Consider the following 23,479-nt stretch of genomic DNA (forward strand, 5'->3'; position numbering starts at 1 on the left):
GAACTACTAATGTTGGGAGCATGGTGTCTTTAAGACAAACAACTGCATATCAAGGAGCTGGAGTTGAAGGCAGCATTCCTAGCACTAAGAATTGCAGGAAGAGTGATAGGACACTCCATGGTTCTGATGTTGGACAACACTACAGGGATTGCATATGTAAACAAGCAGGGACTAGTGTAACATGAACTTCATGCTCTGATGGTACTCTTGTACCAGTGGGTGTTAGATCACCCACTTGACCTCTCAGCCAGGTATATCCCAGGCAAGAGGAGCTGGTGACTGACAAACTAAGTCGCCAGAATCAAGTCCTAGGGACAGAGTTCCATCTGTTGGGAAGACCAATGATTAGACCTGTTTGCAACGAGGCTCAATAGGAAACTATAGGTCTATTGTTCAGTGGTTCCAGATCCCTTCGCCATAGTAGAGGATGCTCTGCAGCATCCATGGGACAATCTGGAAGCCTATGATTTTCCTCCCTTCTGCCTGATCTGTCAGGTCTTGAATGGGGTGATGATCTCACAGAATCTCAGGATGACCCTGCTAGCTCCATTGTGATCCCATGCAGGATGGTTCCCAGATCTGCTTTCTTTGCTAACAGCAGTTCCGATAGAATTTTGGCTTTGCACAACCTGCTTTGCCAACCTCATGTAGAGAGGTATCATTGGTCAGCTCAGATCCCTCCTCATGGTTGGAGACTATCAAGTATCTCCTACGAGCAAAAGTCTTTTCTCTTAGAGCAGTGACACAGATGTCAAGCTATCTCAGAAAGTCCTCCTCAGCTGTGTACCAGGGAAAATGGGCCATCTACTGTGATTGGTGTTGTCAGCGGGGTTTTTCTCTAGTCGGAACTTCTATTCAACAGATAGCTGATTTCCTTATTTTTCTCTGATCAGAAAAATATCTTTCTGTTTCTGTTATCAAAGGCTACAGGGGCTTGAAAAATGCGGACCTGTTCTCCTCTTGGGAAATCTCAATGCTGCTCAAAAGCTTTGAACAATCTTGTTCTCCAAGAGAACTCAAGCCTCCTACATGGGACCTGACTGTGGTACTAAGTACAGTAGCCTTACTCGTGCTCCATTTGAACCTTTACATCGTTCTTCGGATAGAAACCTCACCCTTAAGACAGTTTTCTTACTGGCCTTAGCTTCATCGAAGAGAGTGAGCGAACTCCATGGTCTGGCTGCTGATGTTAAACATACTAGGGGTTGGGGTCGGTAGCTTTCGAATTTGTCCCAGAATTTGTAGCTAAGACTCAAAATCCTTCAGCTCATAGTGATAGATTTGATTCCTTCTCCATTCCTTCCCTTGGAGATTTTGTTGATAACGATCCAGATGAATTACTATGACTTGTCAGGACTCTGAGTGACTATCTAAAAAGAACTCGTCACCTCAGGGAGGGGTGTCGTAGACTTTTTGTTAGCACAGGCTGGAACAAGAAAGAAGTGTCCAAGAATGCCATCTCCTTTTGGCCACGTGAGGTAATTAAACATGCCTACAGTTGTTCATCAGCTACTAATGCTGACACAGTGCAAGCAAGAGCACATGATATCAGGGGATTGGGCCCTACATTGGCGTTCAGAAAGAACTACTCTGTTCAGAGGATTTTGAAGGTTGGTACTTGGCTTTGTCAAACTACCATCACATCCTTTTACCTAAAGGATATTGCCCACAGGTCCTTGGACACTTTTCCCTTGGGTCCAGTGGTAGCTGCTGAGCAAGTTTTGTTGCTCATCCATTGCCTGTAGCAGGACAGTTTGTATTTTGTCTAAGATAATGGTATGAAAGTGAGAATGATTGAGATGACTGGTCTTTGTCCTTTTCCCTTTCCCCCCTTTCCTCTCTACCAGCTGGCAGTGAGAAGGTTGATCCATCATACACTGTAACTGGTTGAGATACAGGCAAGTGTGCAGTCTTCCTGTTTGAGTTTTGTATTCTACACGAATATAACTTTGCAGTAGCAATCCCTTTCTCTCTCTAGCAAGGAGAGAGGGGAATGATAAACAAGGCTGGTGGCTATTGTGGTTTGTTATTTGAACAGATATAGATCTTTAACTTCCATCTGTACTGTGACTCTTAACGTTGTATTTTTAGCCCAGTAGTTTGACTGTTTTATATATATTTATCAGACAGATCAGAGGCTTATGTCTCTTTCCTTGGATTTCTATTATCCAGGAGGTGAGACCAGGTGTGCAGAACCTCCAGTCAGTTCAAGACTTACTAGGAGGGCGGAGTCTCACGACGTCACCGCTCCAAATCACGCTCTGATTGGTTCTAATATATGAGCTTGTTAAGTTAAGACCCAGGTTTGTTCCTCCTGTGAACAATTGACAAATTTGTAATTAATTTGTACTTTTCTTAGATAACAAACCTACGGTCTTAACTTAGATTGCCCATCTCTAGCCACCCCTCTTATTTTTCATGGGCTGGAAGAAACTGAGATACATCATGAGGTGAAAGGAGGTCACATGCAGCCTCCTCACCCATCAAGATGGATGTTCCCCAATGTCACCAATTCCTTGCATCATAATTTTTAATTTATTTTTACTGGTGTTCCATCTGGTGCTAGAAGATTTATCTTAAAGTTAATTAAGACTGTGGGTTTGTTAGCTAAGAAAAATACAAATTTGTCATTTTTAGTCATTTTCAGGTAATACTCTTCCAAAACACACTCTTTACTGAGGCTTTTATATTATATTTGTTTCATCAGAATCCCTGCAGTCATAAAGCCCTCACTTAATGTTTGAATGTGTGTAAACACATATGCTGTTATATCTTGCAGACAGAGTAAACAGAATAGCTACAAGGGATTGGTCATGCATTTGCATGAAAAATTGATAGGTAGTCAGTTTAACTAGGAGAAGCTCCCCAGCCTTTGGTTTGGAAGATGGAATAGGCTTTTTCTATTAGCACTTATTTCATATCATTTCCTTCATGTTATTAGTTTAATTCCCCATCTTTTTTCAAAGAAAGTGTATTAACAACCTTCATTACTTGCAGGATTGTCTAGCTGGTTGTCTGTAAGTGTCTCTAGCTTATATATTTTTGCTTTGCACTGTTGTTAACTTTGCTCCTTTTCTTTTTATTAGTGTGTAAACCCTATATTCTTGTTATTTCCCTAGTTTTTTTTTTTAGATTTCATTTTTACCCTGCTGTGAATTTGTTATAAGCTGAGCAGATTTTTATTTTGCTTGATACAGGAAGATACTTCGAATACATTGATACGTCTTGAGTTTTCTGTAGAAAATACAAAGATGTTACATCTTATAAAGATTGAATACATTAGGAGAACTTGGTTTTTCAGTATTAAATATGAAGATGTCACTTCTTACAGATAGAAAGAAAATTATTACATTGAAATAAGAGCAAGGTACTATACTCCCAGATAACCATTAGCCAAATTGTAAAATATAATGTCTCTTCTTTGAAACCTCATTTTGAAACCTCATATTGCATTTATAAAGACCAAATGGAAAATGCTGTGGTCAGTGGTGTATTAGGCTGACCTATGGCTAAACTTAAATGTTAAGGAGCCTGTTTTTCAGCATTCCTGCTCCTTCAGCTTCTTTGCATGAGAAAACTACAGTCACTGCCCGACTTACAAACGAGTTATGTTCCGGACAGCCTTTCGTATCTTGAATTGTTTGTAAGTTGGTTTTTGATATGTAGTGCATAATTTTTTAGTATATTTACATTCCTGAGTTAACTTAGGAGTCATAGATTATACTATTTTCACTGAATTTTTAAATCATGCAGCATTATAAAGAATTACTTTGGATGCTAGAAAGGTAAAAAGAAGAAATTTAGGTTCATGCAACATTCAAAATTTAATATTCTTTTCCATGCGTAGAAGGTTATGAACATGGAGAGACTTTCATGGGATCAGTGTCTGATATTGGAAATTCACAAAGTAAACAATGCACACCACCATCTATTGACAAAAATACATACTAAACATTTCCTAAATGGAAAGGAAATATAGAAAATGGGAAATCAACAAAGAATGAGTTAAATGGGGAAGATAGAAATAAGTAGGAATATTTTACGAGTATGAACAAGTATTCTTGTGATTGTAAGAAGAATACTGTACATGGTAGTTAATCACGAGAGTACTCAGAATAAGCAGGGAAGGGGTTAAAGGAACAGGTTCTTGTTCTTCTCGTGTTCTGCTGTTCTTTGCAAAAATTCTTACTAGCAGAATAGGTGCGCAGAGCAAAATTTGAATTTGTGACTCTGTCTGTTTGTATCTCTGAATGTCCATAATATGAATGTTCGTTATTAGGGTGGTGACTGTATACTTAATAATAATGGGTATTTGACAGCACTTGATGTTATCAAATCCAAGCTTTCTTTTCTCAGCATTGAAGACCATACTGATATATCACTTAATGATGCCTGAAAATTAGGAATTGTTTGCAAGGCTTCCTGCATATGTATTGGTATCAATACAAATGCTTCAAATCTTTTCTTTTACGAGTATTTGAATATTGTTTCCCCTTGGTTAATCTTGGGATCTGTCTTTCAGCAAAGGTTGCTTGTATTGCTGGTTTCCTTTTTCCTGTAATTGTACTATGACCGAACTGTTGGGGAAAATGTTTTGGCAACTTACACAAGATCTCTTTCAACAGGGAAATTTATTAGTGTTTTCATTGTATGTACTCCAGGAACTAGTGCACACTACTCACTTTGATGAATTTTAACATCCACATTCTTTTGAGGGTCTATGTGGCCATGCAGCCAGTACTAGAAGTGTTTAATTTCTTTTATGGAAAAACTGTGGCATAGTTTTCCAGGTAGTGGTATTGGTGCTGATGTTTATAAGTTTTTGAGTTTTGAGATAATTGCTTGTGCCCCACCATGATGTTGAAGAGGGAGGGAGAGTGCTGATTTGTTTTTTGCTTCACTAACTTTTGGTAAGCTGAAGACTTAATATCACTAAGTGCATACCCATAAATCATATTTATGTATAGACAAATCAGTATATATTTTAAGAGATAGTTGAAGTACACCCACAGGCTACTGATATTACATAGTAGCTTGATCATGATATCCATGAATATGGAAACTGTAGCTGAAAGCTTAGGTTGCTGGAAGGTTTTCAGCATTTACAATGCTGTTGACAATAAAATGGATGCCATGGTGTGCAGCAAACATCAAGTCAGCATTATTAAAAATGATGTTTGCTTTTTATGAACAGGTTGAAGGCTTATGTGATAATTTTTATTAATTTCAACTAGTGTTTCAGCAATATGTCTCCCTGGTGAGACTGATGATAAGGCATCAATAATATAATGCAGTAGTAGATTTGTATCTGTGATACAAAAATTGGTTAAGAAAACTGTGTGGTAATTATTTATTTTCCTTAAGTTGATGTGATTTATCAGTGGTTATATCATATTCATGAGTTCAAGAAGAAAAAGTTATGTACTATGTGTGGGAGTAATATGGACAAGCTTCAGACTTCAGAGTTGGCCGTACTCTTCATACCCAGCCATTCCTTTTCAGCCAATATTCTTGTTTCTGGTTTTGTTTTTATGTATGTTTATGTCTTGATATGTTGCAGATAGATTTTTTTAAACTGTTTCGTGGAATATTTTATGTTATGAAATAAAACAAACTTATTATAATTACAGGTCCGAGAGGCAGCACAGGTTGCCAATAAAGCTCTTGTGATTCAGGTAGGAAAGCAGCTTGCTCCTCATCTTCGTGCTGTCATGCCTACCTGGGTGTTAGCTATGGTGGATCCACATACTTCTGCTGCTCTTACAGCATCCAAGGCTTTCCAGGTTAGTTGATATTTATTACAGGAAGTCCCCGGTTATCGGCGGGGTTCCGTTTATGAGGGTGTGATGATAACCGAAAATCGTCACTAACCGAAAATCGGCGATTTTCGACGCTTTTTTGGCGATTTCGGGGGTTATCGGCGCCGAAAAGCACTGATTTTCGGTTATTGGCGCCTCTGTTAGGTATGTATCGGCGCCAATACCCAATTATCGGTGCCGATAGGCAGAAAACGGCGATTTTCGGCGGCAAAAATTGCCGATTTTCGTCGCTAGACAAGCCCCATAAAACCAGATCGCTGTTAACCGAGCCCGCCGTTAACCAAGGACTGCCTGTATTCTGTAAACTGGAAAAAGTGTAGTATTTTACTGTTTTCTTTAAAATCTATAGGTTTTTGAAGTCTGTTAGTCTTGTTTGGAAAACAGTACCTGTATAGTAAACCCCCTGTATTCGAAGGGGATGCGTTACCACACCTGTGAATAGCTAAAGTCCACAAATACTTAGAACCCTCCTAAAAACACTTAGAACTGCCTATTTTGATAGTTCAAACACAAAAAAAAAAAATAAAAATGCTTATACAGGTATTATCCTACTTACGATGGGGTTAGGTTCCAAAAAACCCATCTTTTGTTGAAGAAAACACATCTCGAATATAGCATAGCCTACACTTAGGGTATTCAGTACTATCTATACAAATATGGTAGCCTAGCCAGGCGCTACAAAGTATACTCTATACATACACGGTATAGTAATTTTTAATATCAGGCAATTCTGGAGGTTCATGCAGAGTGACTTATAATAATTCAATACAAAGAGAAATTGAATAACAAACTAGAATTAGCATAGCCTACACTGTGGTATATCGTATACATATACGGTAGCCTAGCCTACGTTATACTGTACACTGTACTCTATTCACATAATATCGTATTATACAAACATCAACATAACAAATATGCATCTTTTCCATGGATCTTTTAAAATATTACTGCTGTAATTCACTGTATCCAATAATATTGTATAAATATTATATTACTTATGTATTATAAATAGCGATCATAGCGATCAGAGTTTTGGTTTGGAAATTGATTATGCAGTAATTTTATTTCGCTGTATTTAACTCAGTTCAGAGCGCTTTTCTTGCTTCTAGGTAGCGTAAATGAATCTCTAGATACTTTATTTACATGGGGCAAGGTTATTTTTCATTATATGAAGTGTTTTAAATCGAATTATAACTTAAATACGTCTCGTTGTGAAATTAATTGAGCTATTTTTTTTGTTAAGAGATGACGTCGGGCCGTTTTGGGGCATATTTGTTTTGTGTAAAAAAAAAACAAAATTCCATTCGCTATTTTCACTTGATTTCATCGTAATACGAGTTTTATGTGTTCATCGTTTGTCAGCGTAAAAATAGCAGTAATATGTGTTCTTTCATGCCCAGTAGTTTTGATTAAAATACTTCCTCTCCAATTTTAATTACAGTCAAGTTTCATCCATGTTGCTGATGCACGATAATTTATAGTCATTAGCAGCCTGAACATTGTTTTCTCAGCTTCAGCTACAGCTTGCAGCTTAAATTTAGCAGTGTATTTCCTTGCCAGTCTTTTATCCATACCGGATAAGGGTATAATGTAAAAATATATCAGTCCTATTCTACTTAACTTCATTTGTACCACAACAGCAGTAACTGTTCATTACCGTATGATGGTTAAAATACAAGCAAAATGGCTGTTGTTATCCGATTCAGTTAAGCAAAAACAACAGTTTCTCGTTCAGTTGTTTGTGGTTGTACGCATTTACGCAAGAGTATAGTGTTACTAACAAACCTTTTATAATTCTCTTTTACCTTTTTAACTAGAAGATTGGATAAAGACATGGAGGAAAAGAAGGTGGTCTTGTGGCAGAATTTAAACCCACAAACAAAACAACACTCACCCTGATCTTCGGTTGCTGGAGATGGGTAAAGGTCCACGGTCGCCAATCACAGCACACAAAACCACAAAACAAAATTGCAAACAAACCCTCCACCAACAACGAACGAAAAAAAAAAGAGACACATGCACCATCAATATCGGTACCGGTATCCAAGACAAAAAAAAACAGACGAACTGCCCGTTCACTTTCAAGGTTGGACCTCAACTACTCAAGACTTCCCCAAAACCGAAAAACTCCCGACAGACAGACAGACAGCGCCGTAAACGAACTCCAACAACCGAACCACTCACAACGACAATTACACTCGCTCTCTCTCTCTCTCTCTCTCACAAAACGTTGGGAAATGCTAGATGCAAACAAATTTATTCATCCCTCTATAATTCTCCCCCCTTTTAGCATTTCCCAACCAACACCTTTCACACTGCATTCAAATCGCCTTCGCAACGGATGCTCACTAGCAGGTCCTCTAGATCGCGTTCATGGGCACGTAATCATTCTCTCAGAATCATTCTCTCTTCTAGCAACATTCAAATTCACATCTTCTCCTCCATTCTCTCTCAGATTCACGCTATCCTCTTCACTATTACCACTCTCAATTTCATCCACAATCTCATCTATAACCTCTAACTCGTTTCCCAAATACCTCCCCAATTCTTCAACTAACCCATCCCATTCGCTCATTGACCTTTCCAATTCTTGCAACGATTCATTCATGCTTTCAATCACTCGTATATTACTGCTACACTCTCTTACTCTTACACTTTCGCTCACCTCCAACCGTTCACTAACCCCTACACGTTCAGTCAACTCAGTTATATCAAACCCGCATATGCTATACGTTCTATCCATACCATCCCATTCATCCGTATTACACGCTTTATCACTCATTTCCACTTTGGCACTCACACCCCATCACACAACTTACGACCACTCCGTTCACTTACGTTCTTCCCTTTCTTACGTTTCCTACCATACTCTATCAAAACAAATTGCTGATCCTCCATACACAAGCTCTCATGCATACTTGGTTCACCCACATTCGATTTCAACCATTTATACACCCCATTCTCTCTCACATATTCCGTACATCCTTCCATCTACGCAATTGGTTATGATGCGCTCGTATTTCTCTCACACTACCATCTACATACTTCCCCTACAACATAACTAAGCCCACTGGGACCAACTTCCCACACTTCATAATGGACCCTCAAATTTTTCACGACTTTATTTACATTCAACCGCCCTTTCTCGACACTTCTTTTTCAACACTTTCTCGCCCACCTTGTAACTTTCAAACCTCTCATGCGCCTTCTTCCATACCTCCCTATCATTCTCAGATATACCCAATCTCGGTCTCACTATCTTTTCAAAATTTAATACATATTTACACGGAGACATACCAGTACCCTTATGCACGGTGGCGTTGTATACCCACAACGCCTCGCCCAACATTTACATCCCAATCATTATCACATTCACTCATCATACGTTAAGATCTCTGTCAACGTTCTCACCGTTTGTTCCGCCAATCCATTCGCACTGGGCATATACGGCGCGAGAGTACACATGCTCTATGCCCCAATCACGCAACATTTGCTCAAACTCCCATCCAACAAATTCAGGCCCATTGTCACTCAACATTCGCGTCGCCTTTCTTGCACACACACATTGGCAACATCACTTGACCCACCATTCTCGCTACAGTCTCACTCTTTTTGTTCCGAATCGCCACCGCATATGCAAACTTACTCAAATGATCTACCATTACAACCATTCCCACATGTCCTCTAGCAGTCACAGGCAACGACACACAATCAATCACAACCATCTCAAATAACTCTTTCATCTGCAATCGCAACACAGGTGGATTCGCATGCACACTTTGATACTTACCCTTCTGACAGTCCGCACACGTAATCGCTACATCCGCACTCAATCCAGGCATTTTACTTCCCAATCCCCAGATGCACATACAATCTCTCTCTCATACATTCCCATAATTTATTTTTCCCCAGATGCCCAAACCTATCATGCACTAATAAACACATACCCACGGCTGCGTCTTCCGAAAATACTGGCACATACACTTCCCCATCCCATATTCCTTCCTGATGCAAAAATAAACTATACCTTTACATACAACAAATCTCTTAGCACTTCGCTTATACACTTCTAACTCAGACGGCCAACTTCCTACTCTTACACCCCTAACACACACTCTCTTAACATATTTATTTTCATGCACTGATTTTGCATCTGCTTAATTTCCTCTTCACTCAACAAATCATTTTCACTCCTTGCAATATCTACCATACTTACAAAACTAGTTTTAGACACATCCTCCTTTAACCTTTCGTTATTTCCTGCCGCCCTTTCCTAAAATTCCCCTCCCGACATCCACACTTATATCATGCATTCTCACAAAATCAATTCCTAATAAAAAACATGTTGGCATATCATTCTCATCCATGACTACAAAATTATGTATTATTTCAAATCAATCTAACTGAATTTTTAATTGTACCTCCTCCCATACTAACACACTCCCTTGTCCCAAACCATGTATCCTTACACTCGTTGATTTTCTTTTTACTGTACTACTCACTAACGACACTTGTGCTCCCGTGTCTACCAAACTACAATATTCATTCTGATTCACCACTACATTCGTTACTAATTTACCTTTCGCTTCATGCATACACGCTCTCACGGCTACATTCACCTGCTTAGCTTCCTCACAACCATCCTCATCGCATTCATCTTCAACGATATCCTCAACCCTACCCCTTATTCCCTCATTTTCCCCAATCATCACCTTTCTTAACCAGCCAGCTACAATTATCCTTTCCACAGTGAACATTTAAAATCACATTCGTACCATTTTCATTCACCCTTCCTTTATACTCCACTGGCCTATTCCATCCAAAGAACAATCGTACTGTAATTTTAAACATTTCAGCCACTACCAACAACACTTTCACTAACTTTTCCTCCTCATCTAATTCCCTTCCTTCCTCGTGCACTCCTCCTTCCGGCATCTCATTCATCACCTTTTCACGTAACTCGTTCATGCTTGCAGGTACTCAAGGTCAATCAACCCATTTGTTTCCAAATTACTCAACCCCCAAACAGACAATCCCACACTCGATTCTCCCCTACATACTGTTGCTTTACCACAAATCCTACAGGTACTTGGTCCGGGTCCCAGTCGCTCCTAACCCTATCATCTCATTCAGTCCACATACGCAACATAGCATCTGCAACAATATTCTGTCTACCTTGTACATACTCTACCTTAAAACTAAACTCATTCAAATCCTCTATCGTTCTCGCAATTCTAGCATTCACACTCTCCTTTTAACCATATATATTAGCGGTCGATGGTCCGTCCGTATCACAAAATCTACCCCATACAAAAATACTTTCAACGCTTTCACACAAAACCTTATAGCAGCCAATTCCTTTTCAATCACCGAATATTTCAACTCTGCCCTTCCAAATGCCTTGCTCACATACGCAATTACTCTCAATTGTTCTTCCTCATTCTCCTTCTGCATTTGTACCAAGCATCCTCCCATACTATATTTACTTGCATCCGTATACAGTTCTAGTTTATTTGCATTCTCACTATAGTCCGGGAAAGCCAACGTCACGTCTCTTGCAGCCTCCTCTTTCAATCTCTCGAACGCTTCGATCATTCGCTCATCCCATTTCAATCTTGCACAATTTCTCTTCCCGTCCATTCAGTAAGTGGTTTCCTGATCCCTGAACAATCTTTTATAAACTTCCTTCCAAACTCAATTAAACCTAAAAATCCTTTCAACTCACGCACGGTCCGGGGGACGTGGAAATTCCTTACCTTGTTCACGAACTTATCACTCTTCCTTAGACCTCTTCCACTCACCATATGCCCTAGGAATTCCACCTCTCCAACCAACCAAGCACACTTTTCAAGTTTTACTTTTATTCCTACTTCTTCCAACCTTTCTAACACTCGTTCAAGCAGTTCCATATTCTCTTCTACAGTCTCACTCAAATCAAAATGTCATCTATAAAAACAGTTACCTTCTTGCAATCAAACCCCGCCAGAACCACATTCATTGCCCTTTGGAAGGCAGCAGGCGCATTAGCCAGTCCGAAACTCAATCTTGAACTGGTAGTGGCAGGAACCACTAGAAAAGGCCGTAATATGCCTGCTCCCTTCCTCCAGAGGCATCTGGTAATAGCCCCTTACCAGATCTAATTTTGTAAACACTTTCATTCCATTCATCTTGTACACACACAATCAGACACCACATTCATCCGGAATCGCTCTTTCACAGTTACTTCATTCACCTTCCGATAATCCACACACATTCGCAAACTTCCATCTGGCTTATGTACCGGTACAATGGGGCTATTCCAGGCGCTCGTGCTCCTTTCAATCACTCCCCCCCTCTCAAGCTCCTCACACTGCTCCTCTGTCTCACGATTGATAGACGGAGAAAAATGTCTGGGACGCTGATATATGGGGGTGTCGTCTTCCAGAACTATTTTAAATTCGGGAAGCTTCGATCCCCCAAAATCCTCGTCTCCACGACTCAATGCCCCCCGCCTATCCCACAACATTCTCCTCAATCGTTCTCTTAACTCCAACTGACTCCTCAACTCCAAGGTACTGTAATTTGGTCTCTCAATGCCAGATTGTACGCTGCTGCCTGCGCCCACGGGAAATTTTAAAATATTATTGCAATACACTCCTCCCTGAACACCTGAATTAGCCCTGGTCACCTACCCAGCCCGAACTACATCCCCATAGCTTTTACCCACTAAGTGGGTAATAAACTGTCAGCGTTACCAACGCTTACAGGAAAATCTTGTCAAATGAGTTACCTGAAGTACTGTTGGCAACACTGCTGCAAGTCCCGGCCGAGTGAGGCCAAGATCCTCAATTGCTTTTTGTTCGCCATGCTGTGTGGGTGTGTCCCACATCAGGCCAACTTTTGGTCATTTAGCCCGACCCCCACTTAAGAAATTGGACATCAGATCACGATTTGGACCGTTTTCAACGCTTTTTCTCCTGGATGGATACTTTATTGATAGGATTTGGAACTTCTCTCCCGAATTTGACTTTGGGATCGGTACTTTGGACTCGTTTGGACAAGTCAAACAAGAAGACGTCGCTGTCTGCTAGCGCCGATGCTTCCACTTTGTTTACATCTTCGACGACAGAGCCTTCTTCTGCTGGAGATGCTGACGCTCATCGGCCCTACACGTCCTGCAAGCGTAGGATGAGTACCCTTAAACACGATCGACATTCTGTTTGTATTTTATGTAGGAAGATATGGTGTAGTATCAGTCAGATAGGCAGCGAGTCTTGGTTGGTAGATCAGATGGAAGAATTATTCAAAAAGTTAGAGGTCATGGAGAACCGCAAACCGCGAAGGTAGGATCTGCCGCCCCCCCAGCGCGGAGCAGGCAGTGTTGGCAGCAGATTTCCCCCTTCCCTCTAAAAGCGTAAGTTCTAAGGTGGATTTAGAATTAGGAATCACTCAGAAGGGTAGGAATTCTAATTTAGGAAGTATTCAGGAAAAGTAGTTGAACGTGGTCTTCTTTGGGTTCAGGTTTGGTTGGGGTCGCTAATGTTTAGGTCTCTCATTTAGATCAATCGTTGGTTTTATTTTCTGCTTTGTGCTCTTTGCAACAAAGGTTTCCAGATCCGTGGAGAGTCGTTCAGATTTGATCTCTGATGTATCTGGTTCTGAATTTTTGTTTTCCTTGAATACTCCTTCTTCGAAGGTTCCTTTTCCTTTGGGGGTTTTAAAATTTCTTTCGTCTTGCGATGGTGGTAATTCTGGTGATCGAGTTTTTCCAATATTCATGATCACGTCTTAAAGAATTTTCTGATTTGATAATGTCTATCAAGATTATCAGGGGCGAGGGGAACAGAACCAGTCTATTTTCTTTGAAATCTATGGCCTCTTCGGCCACTACGGAATTTTCCCGTTTTTCCCCTTTTTCTTCTAAGCCTTCTTCCATTGCCCTTCTCAATCTTCTTTTCGGTCCACTCTTTGGAGGGCTCTTGGGGTCTTTGTTGCGCATCCTGTTTTCTTGGCTTTTAACTCAGCAGAGCAAGGCTTTCTTGCTTCAACCCTGTATATTAGAGCTCAGCGACCCCCCCTCTCTCTCGTCGGGGTTAAGGGAAGGGGTACTTTTTACGGATCCGTCGTCTTTATCACCTTTTGCAAATCCGATAGTTTCTCAGGCATCCGGTCTAGTTGCTTCTCAGGTGTTTGCGGAGGCGTCAGCAACTCCTTATTTCATTCTTTACGGGTTCTTAACTGTAATGTATCCTCCGCGATTCTTGCGGATCCTATGGCAGTTGACGATTCGCCTGCACCAGCGTTCAGTGTATCAGCACCGATAGTTTCCTAACTGTAATGTATCCTCCGCGATTCTTGCGGATGCTACGGCAGTAGCGATTCGCCTGCGCCAGCGTTCATTGTATCAGCACCGATAGTTTCCGCAACCTTTCCATTCTCCAGGATAGTTGGTAACTACCTTCTTCTGTTACCTTTGGTTCGGTACCTCGTAACTTCCCCTTCAGTACTCCTTTGAGTTCGGTCCGGTTGGGACCTTCTCCATCTGTCCAACGTCGGCGTTGGGCGCTCCGGTGGTTACTCTGAGTGTGGCTTCTTCCTTCTTCCCTCCTTCGGCTTCTTCTTTCTTAACTGTCCGGCAGGTTTCTCTGTCCCTCCGTCTAGGCATCCATGTTGGTTCGGGGTTGATTCCGGGTCTTCAGTTCCGGATTCCCATTCTCATGCGGTTTTGATACATCCGGATTTGAGTGGTTCGGGTGTTGTGGCCTCTTTGCTCTCAGGAGTGGGCGTGGTCCGCCCAGGTGTTGCGTCATCCCCGTTGGGTGGTGCAGGGTTTGCGCAACCTACTTTGGTGCTTCCAGTATGTTCGCGATTGATATGTCAGGTGTCTGTCTCATGCACCCAGGTGTAGCAAGTTCCGGGTTTTCGAGTTCGGCGTTTGCTAGGGATCGGCCTGCCTCTTTCCTGTTCCGGCTCGGTCAGACCAGTCCGACAATCCTCCGGCTTGGTCGGACCAGTCCGACAATCCTCCTGCTCAGTCGAACCAGTCCGACAAGGATTGTTCATTTGAAGAAGAGGATCCGGTACCGGATATTAGTTCTCCTTCAGCCAATGAGAATGGATATAAGTGGATGGTAGACTTCATCCTCACTTATCCTCAATCCAAGGTTCCGGAGGAGCCTACACTACCGAAGCAACGATGTTCGAGTCGCTATATGCGACAGAACCGGTAGTTGCTCAAACAAGATGATACTCCCTCTGGTCCGGTACTACCTGACACCTCATCACTTCGGTGTCAATAAGGCTGGCATACCAGGTTAACATGTCGCCTGACTGTACTACGTTCTTTGGCAGAAGAGGAGGGGCTTCTTTTGAAGCTTCCGCCTCACTATCCGGACATTTGGAGAGGGTTCTGTTGAGGGCGCCTTTTGCGCTCTGCAACAGTCTTTTAGGGAGGAGGATATCTCCTCCATGGTCTATTTCGTGTAGCCGTCGTCAGCAGTAGCGTCACAGCAAGCTATGATTAGTGTGGCTGCTCTGGGTTCAAGGGATGTGGCCAGTATAACAACTTGTTGCTTCTAACTCATGTCTCCAGTGTCGGGCAAATATGCATCGTTGAAGGTACAAATGTGGAAGTAGAGGTTCCTGTCTAACAGGGAACAGCCGGTACCCACTTGAAGAAGCCTTTAGGGAGAATGTTCTCTCTCTCTCTCTCTCTCTCTCTCTCTCTCTCTCTCTCTCTCTCTCTCTCTCTCTCTCTAATTCCAGGGTCTTGTGTCTCCGCATGCTTTCTCTTCAGGTATGTCTCAGGAATCGCTGGGACTTCCACATCAAGAATGCAGGTATAATCTGGAACGATTCTCGCTTTTCGGATCATCTGTGATAGTCAGAAGAAGCGCATCTCTGTACTCAGATGCCTCATATCAAGGTTGGGGAGCAACCTTGGAGGAACCCAGGCTTCGGGCCTCTGGAGGGATCTGGAACGAGAGAAGTCATAACCTTCAGGAACCTCAGGGCTGTAAAGGAAGCCCTCAGGTGTTTCTCAGTCCTAGTGCGCAACACAGTAGTGGGTCTGCTTTGCGACATCGTAACTGCTGTGTCATATCTGAGAACTCGGGGGGGAACAAGATCATTAGAACTTAGAGGTGTATACTTTCCGCCATTCGGTCTCATTCATCAGGTAAGCAGGAATTCCGGTAGTGTCAAGACATCTATGACTCTAGCTCCTTGCTGGCTCTAACGTCCTCGGTTCCGGAATTCCTAATGATCCTTATGGAAGTTCTGATGTTCCTCCTCATGCGGAAGATCTTTTAGACAACCGCATTTTCATTATTATCATCCAAACTCTTGCGTGATGAACCTAGTTGCGGGCGACTGCCGAGTGAACAGCTAGACAGTCCAGACACTCTAAAGCTATGTCTAGACAGTATTTCTTTCAGCTTGACAAGTCAACCCGTAAGCTTTACCAGGTCAACTTGACATGGGGAAGTCTGTGTCGTAAGGAAGGTCATTCCATCTTTAGGCCTGCCATAACCAAAATAGCTGGTTTTCTTTTATTCCTTCGGAAAGTCAAGATTCTTCCATTTTCGGCTATTGCTGGCTACCGCTCAGCACTTTGCAGTACATTTTTCTATCTTCCCGAAAATTTCTAGTAGTAAGATCTTCTTTGACTTGTTACGTTCCCTCGGGCTCCCTCGTGAGATTTGTCGGAAGCTCTAATGTTAAGATAATTGGTTAGGTATTTTATTTCTCTCTTTTGGCTTTAGCTGCAGATAAAAAATGGGCGAGCTTCTGGAAGTTTCCTAGGCTGGTTCCTAGGCAGGAAATGATAAGTATTTCTCTTCTTCCGGAAGTCGTGGCCGAGGCTAAATCTCTGCTTCGTTCGTTTAAAGTTCTTTATCTGCAAGTGTTCGGTTCCGGCATCAGCGGGGATGTCTTTATGTCTGATGCGAATATTTATCAAAGGTTGATAAACTCCGTCCACTTCTGTGTACACTTCTTGTCTCACCTCGGAATCCTTCCTGTCCGCTATCGAGGGATGCGATTAGTTACTTTCCTGGTTCATAAGTGCTCACTACACGAACACAGTTGCGGGCACACTTCACGATTCTCATGTGGTGCGAGGTTTATGCCCTTGAACGCAATTTAATTTTGACATGACATTATATTTGGTATTTAACAGTTTTTTTTTTTTCATTACCGCACAGTATTCGGAGTATGTCCACTTCATCTTCCTTTCTAAGGAATGGTTCAGAGTCTTCTGTTCTGGAGGTAGTTTACTTGCGAGTCTGTCTTTGTTTTCTTCCTTCACTTAACCCTTAAACGCTGAGCCTCTATTTACAAAAGTGTCTGCCGTATGCCGGTGGCGTTCGGGAGTTAGCGCCGAAGCGGAAAAAAGGTTTTTTTCAAAAAATCACAGCAAGCTTAGTTTTTAAGATTAAGAGTTCATTTTTGGCTCCTTTTTTTGTCATTGCCTGAAGTTTAGTAGGCAACCATCAGAAATGAAAAAAAATATCATATATAAATATTGGAATATATGACAGCGCAAAAAAAAATTTCATATATAATTGTATACAAATCGCACTGTGAGCAAAACGGTTAAAGCTAATGAGTTATTTTTTTTTCTTTGTATTGTACACTAAATTGCAATGATTTTGGTATATAACAAATTGTAAAACGATCAAAGCAACACAGAGAAAATATTAACACAAAATGATGCATGAATTCGTAATGAGCGGACGTAAAAACAAGTTTTTTCTAAAATTCACCGTAAATCAAAATATTGTGCTAGAGACTTCCCGTTTGTTGCAAAATGAAGGTAATTGATTGAATATTACTAGACTGTAAGTGTTTTAGCTATTAATTGCAGTTTTCGACCATTTCGTCGAGTTAAAGTTGACCGAAGGTCGAATTTTTTCTATTTATTGTGATTTATATGAAAATATTTCAAAACTGATAAAAGCTACAACCATGAATTATTTTTTGTTGTATTCTATATGAAATTGTGCACATTTTCATGTATAACACTTTATGTAATGCCTAATAGAAAATGGTGTGAAAATTATGACAAGGTGACTAAAGAAATTCTGAGATTTTCAGCAGAGTTACCGCGTGGATGTATGGAAAAAGTTTTTTTAAAATTCACCATAAATCGAAATATTGTGCTAGAGACTTCCAATTTGTTGCAAAATGGATCCTAAAATGATTGAATATTACTAGAATGTAAGAGTTTTTCAGCATTCTCATTTCATTGCGTTTTTTTACCATTTACTTGAGTCAAAGTTGAATCAAAACCCCAATAAAAAATTTTCAACATTTGATTTATATGAAAATATTTCAAAAATGATAAAAGCTACAACCATGGGTTGTTTTTGTTGTGTTCTACATGAAATTGGGCACATTTTCATATATAAAACTTTATGTAACATAATATAAAACGGTGCAACAATTACACAGAGTGACAAAAGAATTTCTGAATGTAACATGCTTATGCTTTTTAGTGGGAGAAGAAAGAAATTCAAAGCGGCATGCGCAGCTGGATCACACTCTGTAAACAAAACAACAGCGGGTTATCCAGTAAACTCCCAGCATCCCTCAATGGACGTGATTTAAAATTTTTAAAATTTGCAAAACTAGGCCTTTAAGTATTTTTCCGTGAATATTTACAAAAACTTTTTGTAGTCGAAATATTCACTAATTTGTACTTTCACCCATTTGGCACCCTAAATACAATTTTTGTGATAAAACTATTAAAATACATCCAGTCGGTGTTAAAGGGTTAAGAGATGTTCAATTTGCCCCACCGCAATATAGTGTATAATTCTATCTATGGTGTGTTTTCAATTAGCTGAGGTAGTATTCTCTTAGTGAAAGACTGGAAGGTTATTCATCTTAGTCCACGTTTAACGGTGAAGTCTATTAGCAAGGGTGCACTTGTTTAGCTAAGTTAGTGTTCACGTAGTGTGGTGATTATTAGGTGAACCAGATAGAGAAATTCCATCTAGGCTTTAGAATCTTAAGCAACAGTGATAGTGTAATCACAGGAACTTAAGTTTAGTACATCTTAAGTATCCTAGTCTTTGATAGTTTCCCTGCGAGAGTCCAAAGAGGTGCTCTCCTAGGCTAGCCTAGGTTGTTTCGGCGCTGGAATACTTCTGCACTCGTTAGCCTTTGCCGCGACCTGCAGGGCGGAGGGTCATCGGCTCGGCACACTCCCTCATTCCCTCCTTAATGGGTAGGCTCTGAATAGTCACTTGGGAGATGCATCGTTCTCCTGTTTACATGAAAGTTATTCTCTTAGTCCGTGTGTAGCCACTAACCCTTCTATCGTGGAAAATAAAAAACCAACGTCATTTAGCTAAGGGGTACGCTCTTTAGTGGGAGGTTCTTAGAGGCGGCCACTTGGAAGTCGGTGTCGGTTTTCACGACTTTCTACCTAAAAGACGTTCAGTTTTCTTCGAAGAAGGATTTTTCTCGCTTGGTCCCTTTGCGACGAACAACTCGATCTTGTAATTACGTAGTAATGTTGAGGGTGGGGGGAACACTAGGTAATGAATATAGTCTAAGGAAATTTGGAATTTTGGATTCTCTGTTAGTCGGGGTTCATAGTGAGAATATTAAGTTTGACGTTAGTACTGTGAAGATAGGCAGATCCAGTGGACAGGTTTGGTTTTTTCAACCTCTTCTGCACAGACATCGGCGGTAACGGACGGCGAAGAACTCGAAGATCCTGCACACTCAACTTCTCCTCCATACATGAGAGGCTACAATAGCCACATGGGAGGTTCTTTGTACCCCTCCATACATGAGAGTGCTTTGATTAGCCACATGGGAGGTTCAGTGTACCCCTCCATACATGAGAGTGCTTTGATTAGCCACATTGGAGGTTCATCGTTCTCCACTAATCAGGGAGGCTGTGATTAGCCACATGGTAGGTTGGTTTTTATTTTTTGCTACTCTCTATCCATGAGGAGGTTTGAATACCACATGAGAGGTAGCTCGATTCAGACCCTCCATAAATGAGAGTGCTTTGATTAGCCACATGGGAGGTTCATCGTTCTCCACTAATCATGGGAGGCTGTGATTAGCCACATGGTAGGTTGGTTTTTATTTTGCTACTCTCTATCCATGAGGAGGTTTGAATACCACATGAGAGGTAGCTCGACTCAGACAGTACCTAGACATGAGACTGACGTTGGGGGTACTCTCTCCTCAGACATTCTCACCTGCTGAGTGGGATAACCAGGTGAGGATACATTCATTTATACAGAGTAGGTGAATAATGAGTTACCTGCTTTCCCTGTTGGCAGGTCGGGGTGAATTAGATTGATCCCACCTCCACTAAATTTTGTTAATTGGGCTAATTCAGGTGTTCAGGGAGTGTATTGCAATATGGAGTTCTCATAATAAAACTAATATTGTAATACTTACCTGAACACTTGAATGATTCCCTCCCTCCTCCCCACTTCAATTTGAATAGTGGATAACGCAATTGGGGATCTTGGCCTCACTCGACTGGGACTTGCAGCAGTGTTGCCAATGGTACTTCAGGTAACTCATTTGACAAGATTTTCCTGTAAGCGTTGGTAACGCTGACAGTTTATTACCCACTTAGTGGGTAAAAGCTATGGGGATGTAGTTCGGGCTGGGTAGGTGACCAGGGCTAATTCAGGTGTTCAGGTAAGTATTACAATATTAGTTTTATTATGAAAACTCCATTTCTAAATATAGTTGTGTCGGTATTAATTGCTTACCCCATTGAATTATCGTAAGGCGAATTATCGTAACTCAGCACTGCCTGAGTACCGGAGTATTTTAATAGTTTTATCACAAAAAGTGCATTTAGTCATGAAAATGAGGTGAAAGTACAGTAATTAGTGAATATTTCTCAGTGAAAAATACCACAATGGGCGAATTTTCAGCGAATAATGCGTATATATGTTCCATCGAGAAATCTGTGAATAGGTGAGTCCATGTATCGTGAGACCGTGAATACGGGGTCTTTACTGTATAACACAAATTAATGTCTTGGGACTACATAATTATCTCAAAGATAATTCAGTACATCCAAACAGCAAGATTAAAATATACAGCCGTACCTTTGAATCTGTTTATCTTGAATACAGCTGATAATCCTGCTATTAAAAGAGGTGCAAATTCAGACGTGTTACATTAAAATATAGTATACTTTCTACTAGTTGTTAAAATGCCTATGTAACTTACGCAGGTAACGTATAAATTAAAAAGTTCAGAAAAGGTAAATGTAGCATAGACTGATCTCTCTCTCTCTCTCTCTCTCTCTCTCTCTCTCTCTCTCTCTCTCACACACACACACACACACACACACACACACACACACACACACACACACACACACACACACACACACACACACACACACACAAAACTATGTTATTTGGCACATACTTTATTGTTTGGTTACCAGTTTTGGTTAAATAAGATGTTAAGAGAACATTTTTTTATTGGGGTTTTCTGATTACAAATAAGACTTAAAGTATAAGGCTTGTGAATAAAAAAGGAATCCTTGTAGTGAAATGAGAATGCCTTGAAAGGATAGCAGATCATAAAGCTTCAGTGGACCTATTGCAGCGTAGCTAAAGATTTGATAGGATCACAAAGTTCTTGACAGCATTGTAGATTGTATAAAATGATATAAAAAAGTCCATTTCTTTACTTAGTTTTAGAATATCATAAACTGAGGCTAATGATCTGGACAGTGAACCCTAACAATTTTGATAACTAAGGAGTGGATTCAGGCTCATTTTCCAAAATATCTTCATGTGAACTCTCGTCTTGTTCGAAATAAGCCATGTTACTTGGTGTGATTGTTTTATTTAAATCCTGTAGTATGACATCACACCAACAGGTGGTGTTAGTATGTGTTTTTTATCAGCAGAAGGCTTATGAATGTATGCAGAACAGTAAAAAATCAAAACTACCAAAATTAAATCAGTTTAGGCAATAAATATATATATTTAAGGTAAAATATTGCCAAAACCATGCAAATTATCTAAGGTACTTAGTGCTTACTTTTTATGGAACGAGCCTGGCCCATTTGTATATTTTTTCCTTTGACGAGATAGATAACATTCCTTTGCTCATTCAGAGATCATGTCCTGAGGAGATTTGAGCACAGATAACTTTGGCTGCCTTCCTTGACAGATATGAAGTTTTTGATCATCTTCAGTTGTTCCTCCAAACTGCTTCACTGACATGCCAGCAGAAGTAATATATTTCAGAGGACGTAGAGACCTGCAATCTCCCGGTGTGAAATAATGAGTAATGAAATCACTGTACAGCAGTGGTGGTATATAAGGCCACCTGTTATTCATTTGCAGATGCAAATGCACATTTTGCAGATGTATGTCTGTATGTATGTGGTTAAAAATCACAAATATTCATATGATTTAATTATCAGCTAAAGTAAGAGGAAGTCTTAAAATAAAACAAGATTACCAAGTACTTTGGAGTATTTTAGGTGCCCTTCAGTACAAAGTGACACATAATATTAAAAGAAGTTAACCCTTTCGCCTATGACTCGTATAAACAATTACATCTGTGGGCAGTGGCAGTGACTCGAGTGGTAAGTGTAAAAATGTTTATACTTTTTTTTTTGTTCAAAGACATGATCTCTGACAATTTTGAAGGTAGAGCATTAAATTTTTTTCATTTTGCAGCTGAATAATTTTTCTATACAATGACATAAAACAATTCCCCTAAAATTACCTTTATGCAGGTGAAGTAATGAGTAGAAATTACTCGGAATGAGAAAATTTTGCACTTTTCTCCCAAAAATAATTTATCAAAAAATAACTAATTTCGATAGAGTCTTCCTGTTTTATCCATAGCACACCCAGGTAAATTACCTAGTTAATGCAGTGCAAATATTTGTGGTTATAACAAAGAAAATATAAAAAAAAAAAGAATGACAAGTAGCTTTGCATTTTCTGCAAGAAAATTGCCAGTCACCCACGTGATATGCACAGAAAGCTACTTATGTCTTTTTTTGTTCAAAGACAACAAGCTCTGATTGTTTTCAAGGTAGACTGCTCAATTTTATTTCATTTTGAATCTGAATGATAGCTCCATACAATAGCATAAAAAAAGCAGCCCAAAACAATTAGTGTAGTTGGAATAATTAGTAGAAATTACAAGACAGGAAGCTTTGACTTCCCCCCCAAAAAAAACTGCAAAAAAAAAAAAAACTATTTTTGATAAAGATATATTACCCAGATAAATTATATAGTTTTTGCAATTCAAAAGTTATAATTATACCGAGGAAAATACGAAACATTAATGACAAAGTAACATCACGTTTTCTGTAAAATAAGTGGCATGGCAGTCAAGCGTTCGGTCCTCTCTCTCTCTCTCTCTCTCTCTCTCTCTCTCTCTCTCTCTCTCTCTCTCTCTCTCTCTCTCTCTCTCTCTCTCTCTCTCTCATGCCTCTGCGAGTGCAGAAAAAGATAAGTAATGTAATTATTGAATAAAAAATCTAAAACTAGACAAAAAAGAAATATGCCTGTTATAGATGTATAAAAAATATTTCTCTCTCTCTCTCTCTCTCTCTCTCTCTCTCTCTCTCTCTCTCTCTCTCTCTCTCTCTCTCTCTCTCTCTCTCTCTCTCTCTCTCTCCTGCAGAAAAAATAAATGATGTACGTATAGAA

At 40.3% G+C, this 23,479-nt stretch overlaps 1 protein-coding gene across 1 annotated transcript in view; it reads left to right on the forward strand.

Moving 5' to 3' along the window:
* Ltn1 (E3 ubiquitin-protein ligase listerin) overlaps positions 1-23,479 on the forward strand; it is a 97,674-nt gene that overhangs the window by 15,759 nt on the left and 58,436 nt on the right. Inside the window, exon 4 of the mRNA XM_067124480.1 lies at positions 5,631-5,783. Within this exon, the coding sequence (XP_066980581.1) occupies positions 5,631-5,783 (153 nt within the window). The remainder of the gene's footprint in view (positions 1-5,630; positions 5,784-23,479) is intronic.

This window comes from Macrobrachium rosenbergii, chromosome 22 (genome assembly GCF_040412425.1).
Source record: "Macrobrachium rosenbergii isolate ZJJX-2024 chromosome 22, ASM4041242v1, whole genome shotgun sequence".
NCBI lineage: Eukaryota > Metazoa > Arthropoda > Malacostraca > Decapoda > Palaemonidae > Macrobrachium > Macrobrachium rosenbergii.